Source organism: Rutilus rutilus (assembly GCF_951802725.1).
Source record: "Rutilus rutilus genome assembly, chromosome: 20".
Classification (NCBI taxonomy): domain Eukaryota; kingdom Metazoa; phylum Chordata; class Actinopteri; order Cypriniformes; family Leuciscidae; genus Rutilus; species Rutilus rutilus.
Window position 1 is genome coordinate 35,403,151 of NC_140225.1, and position 10,000 is coordinate 35,413,150.

Here is a 10,000-nt window from a genome sequence, read left to right on the forward strand (position 1 = left end):
GCTAATAAGCGAATCATTGAGATTCAACCGATTCATTCAAACGGCTGATTCATTCAAGGAAAGAAGCATTTGAGTGTCTTAATCTATCCTAGTCAACTGATTTGTTCAAAAAGCTGACTCACTCAGTAAGGAAACACCGCCGTGTGTGTGGCTTTGTTTTAAACTATTTTCGTTGGCGAAATAGAGCAAAAACAGGCAATATGGTGTCTAAAATGTTATTCACTTAATATTAAATTCTTGTTTATTAAACTTGTATAAAAGCAATATCACATTTGTTAACATGCTGATATATTGGGGAAAAACTGCACTCTTGTGATATTTATTGCTAAGTGATATAAATAAAGACTAAATCACACAGTGAAAGCGTGCACTCTAAATGCGCACCCGCACTAGTCTAATCTACAAGACTACATCACGTAGAGTATGTGTACACTCTCTGTGTGGGTGTGTGAGTATACATGATAATGTCAAATCGCTCATCGTTAAAACAACAATTACGATATTATTGCAATCGATATATATCGCACACCCCTAGTGTGTGTGTGTGTGTGTGTGTGTGTAATAACACTATATAATTGTGTGTGTTCAGTTCTATGAAGCGGATGAGCAGTACCGGCGGCAGGAAGCTCAGCTGCGAGCGCGACTGGATCAGCTGGAGAAAGAGTCTGAGCAGCATCAGGCTGTAGTAGATGCTCTGACCAGCAGATACAGCGACACCATCGAGAAGCTGCAGAGCGACAAAGCTCGCCTCGAGGTCAGGCACACGATTATTAGGGGTGGACATGAGTACTCAAGGTCATGAGACACAGTTATTAGGGGTGGACATGAGTACTCAAGGTCAGGAGACACGATTATTAGGGGTGGACATGAGTACTCAAGGTCATGAGACACGTTTATTAGGGGTGGACATGAGTCCTCAAGGTCATGAGACACGTTTATTAGCGGTGGACATGAGTACTCAAGGTCATGAGACACGATTATTAGGGGTGGACATGAGTACTCAAGGTCATGAGACACGATTATTAGGGGTGAACATGAGTATTCAAGGTCAGAGAAACGATTATTAGGGACGGCATGAATACTCGAGGTCAGAGACACGATTATTAGGGGTTGGCGTGAGTACTCAAGGTCAGAGACACGATTATTAGAGACGGGCATGAGTACTCAAGGTCATGAGACACGTTTATTAGAGTTGAACATGAGTACTCGAGGTCAGAGACACGATTATTAGGGGTGAACATGAGTACTCGAGGTCAGACACGATTATTAGGGGTGTCATGAGTACTCAAGGTCATGAGACACGATTATTAGGGGTGGACATGAGTACTCAAGGTCATGAGACACGTTTATTAGGGGTGGACATGAGTACTCAAGGTCATGAGACACGTTTATTAGGGGTGGACATGAGTACTCAAGGTCATGAGACACGTTTATTAGGGGTGGACATGAGTACTCAAGGTCATGAGACACGTTTATTGGGTGGACATGAGTACTCAAGGTCATGAGACACGTTTATTAGGGGTGAAAATGAGTACTCGAGGTCATGAGACACGTTTATTAGGAGTGGACATGAGTACTCAAGGTCATGAGACACGTTTATTAGGGGTGAAAATGAGTACTCGAGGTCAGAGACACGATTATTAGGGACGGCATGAGTATTCAAGGTCAGAGAAACGATTATTAGGGACGGCATGAGTACTCGAGGTCAGAGACACGATTATTAGGGGTGGACATGAGAACTCGAGGTCAGAGACACGATTATTAGGGGTGGCATGAGTACTCGAGGTCAGACACGATTATTAGGGGTGGCATGGGTACTCAAGGTCAGAGAAACGATTATTAGGGACGGCATGAGTACTCAAGGTCAGAGAAACGAATATTAGGGACGGCATGAGTACTCGAGGTCAGAGACATGATTATTAGGGGTGGACATGAGAACTCGAGGTCAGAGACACGATTATTAGGGGTGGCATGAGTACTCGAGGTCAGACACGATTATTAGGGGTGGCATGAGTACTCAAGGTCAGAGAAACGATTATTAGGGACGGCATGAGTACTCAAGGTCAGAGAAACGATTATTAGGGACGGCATGAGTACTCGAGGTCAGAGACATGATTATTAGGGGTGGACATGAGAACTCGAGGTCAGAGACACGATTATTAGGGGTGGCATGAGTACTCGAGGTCAGACACGATTATTAGGGGTGGCATGAGTACTCAAGGTCAGAGAAACGATTATTAGGGACGGCATGAGTACTCAAGGTCAGAGAAACGATTATTAGGGACGGCATGAGTACTCGAGGTCAGAGACACGATTATTAGGGGTGGACATGAGAACTCGAGGTCAGACACGATTATTAGGGGTGGCATGATGAGTACTCAAGGTCAGAGAAACGATTATTAGGGACGGCATGAGTATTCAAGGTCAGAGAAACGATTATTAGGGACGGCATGAATACTCGAGGTCAGAGACACGATTATTAGGGGTTGGCGTGAGTACTCAAGGTCAGAGACACGATTATTAGAGACGGGCATGAGTACTCAAGGTCATGAGACACGTTTATTAGAGTTGAACATGAGTACTCGAGGTCAGAGACACGATTATTAGGGGTGAACATGAGTACTCGAGGTCAGACACGATTATTAGGGGTGTCATGAGTACTCAAGGTCATGAGACACGATTATTAGGGGTGGACATGAGTACTCAAGGTCATGAGACACGTTTATTAGGGGTGGACATGAGTACTCAAGGTCATGAGACACGTTTATTAGGGGTGGACATGAGTACTCAAGGTCATGAGACACGTTTATTAGGGGTGGACATGAGTACTCAAGGTCATGAGACACGTTTATTGGGTGGACATGAGTACTCAAGGTCATGAGACACGTTTATTAGGGGTGAAAATGAGTACTCGAGGTCATGAGACACGTTTATTAGGAGTGGACATGAGTACTCAAGGTCATGAGACACGTTTATTAGGGGTGAAAATGAGTACTCGAGGTCAGAGACACGATTATTAGGGACGGCATGAGTATTCAAGGTCAGAGAAACGATTATTAGGGACGGCATGAGTACTCGAGGTCAGAGACACGATTATTAGGGGTGGACATGAGAACTCGAGGTCAGAGACACGATTATTAGGGGTGGCATGAGTACTCGAGGTCAGACACGATTATTAGGGGTGGCATGGGTACTCAAGGTCAGGGAAACGATTATTAGGGACGGCATGAGTACTCAAGGTCAGAGAAACGAATATTAGGGACAGCATGAGTACTCGAGGTCAGAGACACGATTATTAGGGGTGGACATGAGAACTCGAGGTCAGAGACACGATTATTAGGGGTGGCATGAGTATTCGAGGTCAGACACGATTATTAGGGGTGGCATGAGTACTCAAGGTCAGAGAAACGATTATTAGGGACGGCATGAGTACTCAAGGTCAGAGAAACGATTATTAGGGACGGCATGAGTACTCGAGGTCAGAGACACGATTATTAGGGGTGGACATGAGAACTCGAGGTCAGAGACACGATTATTAGGGGTGGCATGAGTACTCGAGGTCAGACACGATTATTAGGGGTGGCATGAGTACTCAAGGTCAGAGAAACGATTATTAGGGACGGCATGAGTACTCAAGGTCATGAGACACGTTTATTGGGTGGACATGAGTACTCAAGGTCATGAGACACGTTTATTAGGGGTGAAAATGGGTACTCGAGGTCATGAGACACGTTTATTAGGAGTGGACATGAGTACTCAAGGTCATGAGACACGTTTATTAGGGGTGAAAATGAGTACTCGAGGTCAGAGACACGATTATTAGGGACGGCATGAGTATTCAAGGTCAGAGAAACGATTATTAGGGACGGCATGAGTACTCGAGGTCAGAGACACGATTATTAGGGGTGGACATGAGAACTCGAGGTCAGAGACACGATTATTAGGGGTGGCATGAGTACTCGAGGTCAGACACGATTATTAGGGGTGGCATGGGTACTCAAGGTCAGAGAAACGATTATTAGGGACGGCATGAGTACTCCAGGTCAGAGAAACGAATATTAGGGACGGCATGAGTACTCGAGGTCAGAGACACGATTATTAGGGATGGACATGAGAACTCGAGGTCAGAGACACGATTATTAGGGGTGGCATGAGTATTCGAGGTCAGACACGATTATTAGGGGTGGCATGAGTACTCAAGGTCAGAGAAACGATTATTAGGGACGGCATGAGTACTCAAGGTCAGAGAAACGATTATTAGGGACGGCATGAGTACTCGAGGTCAGAGACACGATTATTAGGGGTGGACATGAGAACTCAAGGTCAGAGACACGATTATTAGGGGTGGCATGAGTACTCGAGGTCAGACACGATTATTAGGGGTGGCATGAGTACTCAAGGTCAGAGAAAAGATTATTAGGGACGGCATGAGTACTCAAGGTCAGAGAAACGATTATTAGGGACGGCATGAGTACTCGAGGTCAGAGACACGATTATTAGGGGTGGACATGAGAACTCGAGGTCAGAGACACGATTATTAGGGGTGGCATGAGTACTCGAGGTCAGACACGATTATTAGGGGTGGCATGAGTACTCAAGGTCAGAGAAACGATTATTAGGGACGGCATGAGTACTCAAGGTCAGAGAAACGATTATTAGGGACGGCATGAGTACTCGAGGTCAGAGACACGATTATTAGGGGTGGACATGAGAACTCGAGGTCAGACACGATTATTAGGGGTGGCATGATGAGTACTCAAGGTCAGAGAAACGATTATTAGGGACGGCATGAGTATTCAAGGTCAGAGAAACGATTATTAGGGACGGCATGAATACTCGAGGTCAGAGACACGATTATTAGGGGTTGGCGTGAGTACTCAAGGTCAGAGACACGATTATTAGAGACGGGCATGAGTACTCAAGGTCATGAGACACGTTTATTAGAGTTGAACATGAGTACTCGAGGTCAGAGACACGATTATTAGGGGTGAACATGAGTACTCGAGGTCAGACACGATTATTAGGGGTGTCATGAGTACTCGAGGTCAGAGAAACGATTATTAGGGACGGCATGAGTATTCAAGGTCAGAGAAACGATTATTAGGGACGGCATGAGTACTCGAGGTCAGAGACACGATTTTTAGGGGTGGACATGAGAACTCGAGGTCAGAGACACGATTATTAGGGGTGGCATGAGTACTCGAGGTCAGACACGATTATTAGGGGTGTCATGGGTACTCAAGGTCAGAGAAACGATTATTAGGGACGGCATGAGTACTCAAGGTCAGAGAAACGAATATTAGGGACGGCATGAGTACTCAAGGTCAGAGACGCGATTATTAGGGGTGGACATGAGAACTCGAGGTCAGAGACACGATTATTAGTGGTGGCATGAGTACTCGAGGTCAGACACGATTATTAGGGGTGGCATGAGTACTCAAGGTCAGAGAAACGATTATTAGGGACGGCATGAGTACTCAAGGTCAGAGAAACGATTATTAGGGACGGCATGAGTACTCGAGGTCAGAGACACGATTATTAGGGGTGGACATGAGAACTCGAGGTCAGAGAAACGATTATTAGGGACGGCATGAGTACTCGCGGTCAGAGACACGATTATTAGGGGTGAACATGAGTACTCAAGGTCATGAGACACGATTATTAGGGGTGAACATGAGTACTCAAGGTCATGAGACACGATTATTAGGGGTGAACATGAGTACTCGAGGTCAGACACACGATTATTAGGGGTTGGCATGAGTACTTGAGGTCAGAGACACGATTATTGGGGGTTGGCGTGAGTACTCGAGGTCAGAGACACGATTATTAGGGGTGGACATGAGTACTTGAGGTCAGACACACGATTATTAGGGGTTGGCATGAGTACTTGAGGTCAGAGACACGATTATTAGGGGTTGGTGTGAGTACTCGAGGTCAGAGACACGATTATTAGGGGTGGACATGAGTACTCGAGGTCAGACACACGATTATTAGGGGTTGGCATGAGTACTTGAGGTCAGACACACGATTATTAGGGGTTGGCGTGAGTACTCGAGGTTAGAGACACGATTATTAGAGACGGGCATGAGTACTCGAGGTCAGAGACATGATTATTAGGGGTGGCATGAGCACTCAAGATCATGACAACACATTCACTGCTTCACACTTACGGATATTAATGACACAACATGTTTAGAAAGGCATGTTTCTGTGATGCTGTAGCTGCGCTCTCTCTCTCTAACGGCGCTCAATGCCGCATGAAGCACATGACATGTTTATAAGATGATACTCGAGTGCTGAACATGCACGTCCCTACTGCTCTTCATGTGTGATGAAGCTGGTGTGTGTGTGTACGAGGAGATGCTGATGTGTGTGTGTGAGTGTGTGTGTGTACAATGCTTGTCTAATGATGATGTCGTGTCAGGTGACGGCTCAGACCCTGGAAAGAGAAGCCAAGGACTGTCGGGTCAGAACTGAAGAGTGGTAAATATGCACATTCGATCGGATCGCAGTAATGTTTTCTGTGATCTTTCAGTACGCCTGTTTCACACTGACTGTGATTCTGATTAGTCTATTATAATCGATCTATACATCAGATTTCCAAATGCACATTCAACCACACTGAACAAAACCAAACCTAGAAGTCAGCATAACATAACATCACTCTGTTCATCTGTGCAAGTTATTCCATAGAAAAGAGAGACGGAGGGGAGGAGCGTTAAAATCTGTTCATCCTCAAACACGTCTCAATCTGAAGTCGGACTGAATATTGTGGTTGCAATCACTGTGTGTGATGCCTATTTCTGAAAATGAGTTATTCCATGTTTTGTATGTTGCCTATAAAAGCCTCTTGTGCAGTATTGTGTGGATAACGTGTTTTAAAGTGTTTAGAGTGGCAGAGACGGATGTTTATAAGAGCTTGTCAGTGACTACTCACCCGACACACAGACAGTGTGACTCAGACGGATACAGACTGCTTTATCAATGACTTTGATTTCATCTATTGGAAGGTGTTGATAGTCAATGTATTTAGTGTGTGTGTGTGTGTGTCAGTCAGCAGCAGCTGAGGAAGTATCAGAGTGAAGTGAGCAGTCAGTTAAAGCACAGCAGCAGTTTGATCCTGGAGAAAGTGCCCTTTAATGACACCCGTGAGTAACATATACACACACACACACACACACACACACACACATACACATGAACACACACTCACTGACACACACTCACACACTCCCACACATGTGATGTAGACTCAAGCTTTTCCTTCATGTGTGTAATGAGTGAATTTTGTGTTTTCCTCAGAGTCGAGTGACTACAACAGTCTGAACGTTCCTCTGCACAACAGACGGCATCAGGTGAGTGTGTGTAGTGTCGTGAGTGTGTGTACTGACTTCCTGTTCCTGTTCCTGCTCCTCATCTACATCCTACATCCTGTCTACATCCCTCATCTCTTCCTGTTCCTGTTCCAACATCTACAAAGACAGCCTTCATGCTTTAAATATGGAACTAGGCAAAGCTAGACAGACTTTCTTCTCAAATATTATAAACAGTAATTTAAACAACACACGCACTCTTTTTGCTACTGTAGAGAGACTGACAAACCCCCCAAGCCAGATTCCCAGTGAAATGCTCTCAGACAGCAAGTGCAGTGAGTTTGCTTCTTTCTTCTCTGAGAAAATCAATAATATCAGAAAGGTGATCAGCACATCCTTGAGTTGCGCTGGGGTCAGACAGATCAGACCACCGGAGAAAGTAGTTACTATGTCTGATTTCAAAGAAATTGATGGCAAAATTTTGGAAGAAACCGTACAGCACCTTAAAACATCAGCCTGCGCTCTTGACACACTTCCCACATCGTTTTCAAAAGTGTGTTAAACAGTTTAGAAGCAGATCTTCTAGAAGTGGTAAATGCCTCACTTCTCTCTGGGAGTTTTCCAAACTCCCTGAAAACTGCAGTTGTCTAGCCCCTCCTGAAAAAGAGCAATCTGGATAAGATCATATTAAGCAACTATAGACCGATCTCAAATCTTCCTTTCATAGGCAAGATCATTGAAAAAGTTGTCTTCAATCAGCTGAACAAATTCTTGAGCTTGAATGGATCCTTTGACCATTTTCAATCTGGTTTCCGACCGCACCACAGCACAGAGACAGCGCTCATAAAGATAATAAACGATATTCGCTTAAATACTGACTCAGGCAAATTATCAGTGCTGGTGCTACTCGACCTCAGTGCTGCATTTGACACTGTCGATCACAACATACTTCTGGACAGGCTGGAAAACTGGGTGGGGCTTTCTGGGATAGTCCTAAAATGGTTCAGGTCATACTTAGATGGGAGAGGTTATTATGTGAGTATAGGAGACCATAAGTCTGAGTGGACATCCATGACATGCGGAGTCCCTCAAGGCTCAATTCTTGCGCCACTCCTGTTCAACCTGTATATGCTCCCAATGAGCCAAATAATGAGAAAGAACCAGATCTCTTACCACAGCTCTGCAGACGACACACAGCTCTACTTAGCCCTATCGCCTAACGATTACAGCCCCATTGACTCCCTGTGCCAATGCATTGATGAAGTCAACCGTTCTTGGGCCATTATTATTTATAATCTATATAATACCCCTTGGTCAGATCCTCCGCCGTCATGGTTTTAATTGTCATTTCTACGCTGACGACATTCAATTATATTCTACCTGTACATCGATTTTATCTATCACAACTGACAAGATCTCTGCTTGTGTACATGAAATAAAAGATTGGCTTCATTCAAATTTTCTAAAACTTAACATGGACAAAACTGAGATTATTTTCACTGGACCTCCGTCACTCACTAATACAATTCCTACCAACTTCACCTGTGAGATCGCTGGCTCTCTTATCAAACCATCTAGTACTGTTAAAAATCTTGGTGTAATTCTGCATGATCTTCACTGGCTTCCGGTGGCTTACCGTATCAAATTCAAAATTCTCCTTCTCACTTTTAAGTCTCTGCATGGCCTGGCACCCCCTATCTCTGTCACCTGCTCCTCCCATACACCCCGACTCGCACTTTGCGATCATCTGATTCCAGCCTTCTCTCTCCCCCGATCACTCTGTTCTGTTAACACTATTTCTGAATTCAAATCCATGCTCAAAACTCACCTATTTTCTGAATGTCATAATTGATAAGTTTTTTTTATTTTTTATTATATTTTTTTATATATATATTTTTTTATATCTGTTTGTATTCTGCTGTTTGCCACCCCATCTACCCATTTCTCATTTCATTTAATGTACTTACATTCTCACCTACCTACTGTTGTTTTTTGTGCTGTCTTTGTCAATTGCCTTTATTGTTGTTTGTTTATTGTAAAGCGTCCTTGAGCCCTGGAAAGGCGCTATATAAATAAAACTTATTATTATTATTATTATTATTATTATTATTATAACAGTTGGATGTGCCAAAACTTTCTTCAGTTAAACAAAGACAAAACTGAAGTCATTGCGTTTGGAAACAAAGATGAAGTTCTCAAGGAGAACGCATACCTTCACTCTAGGGGTCAAACAACTAAACATCAAGTCAGGAATCTTGGTGTGACACTAGAGTCAGACCTTAGTTTCAGTAGTCATGTCAAAGCAATAACTAAATCAGCATACTATCATCTGAAAAATAAAGCAAGAATTAGATGCTTTGTTTCCAGACAAGACTTAGAGAAACGTGTGCATGCTTTCATCACCAGCAGGGTGGATTATTGTAATGGACTCCTCACTGGCCTTCCCAAAGAGACCATAAGACAGTTGCAGCTCATACAGAACGCTGAGCAGAACCAGAACATATGAACACATCACACCAGTCCTCAGGTCTTTACACTGGCTCCCAGTTACATTTAGGATTGATTTTAAAGTATTATTACTGGTATATAAATCATTCAATGGCCTAGGACCTCAATACATTGCAGATATGCTCACTGAATATAAACCCAACAGATCACTCAGATCACTAGGATCATATCAGCTAGAA

The 10,000-nt window shown here is 43.9% G+C and overlaps 1 protein-coding gene across 2 annotated transcripts in view; it reads left to right on the forward strand.

The window, feature by feature from the left end:
- The window catches only part of ppp1r21 (protein phosphatase 1, regulatory subunit 21), a 48,210-nt gene that overhangs the window by 2,266 nt on the left and 35,944 nt on the right, over positions 1-10,000 (forward strand). For both annotated transcript variants that reach the window (XM_084391434.1, XM_084391435.1), the window contains exons 5-8: positions 590-754; positions 6,425-6,483; positions 7,054-7,148; positions 7,303-7,355. In XM_084391434.1, coding sequence (XP_084247560.1) covers positions 590-754; positions 6,425-6,483; positions 7,054-7,148; positions 7,303-7,355 — 372 coding nt within the window. The remainder of the gene's footprint in view (positions 1-589; positions 755-6,424; positions 6,484-7,053; positions 7,149-7,302; positions 7,356-10,000) is intronic.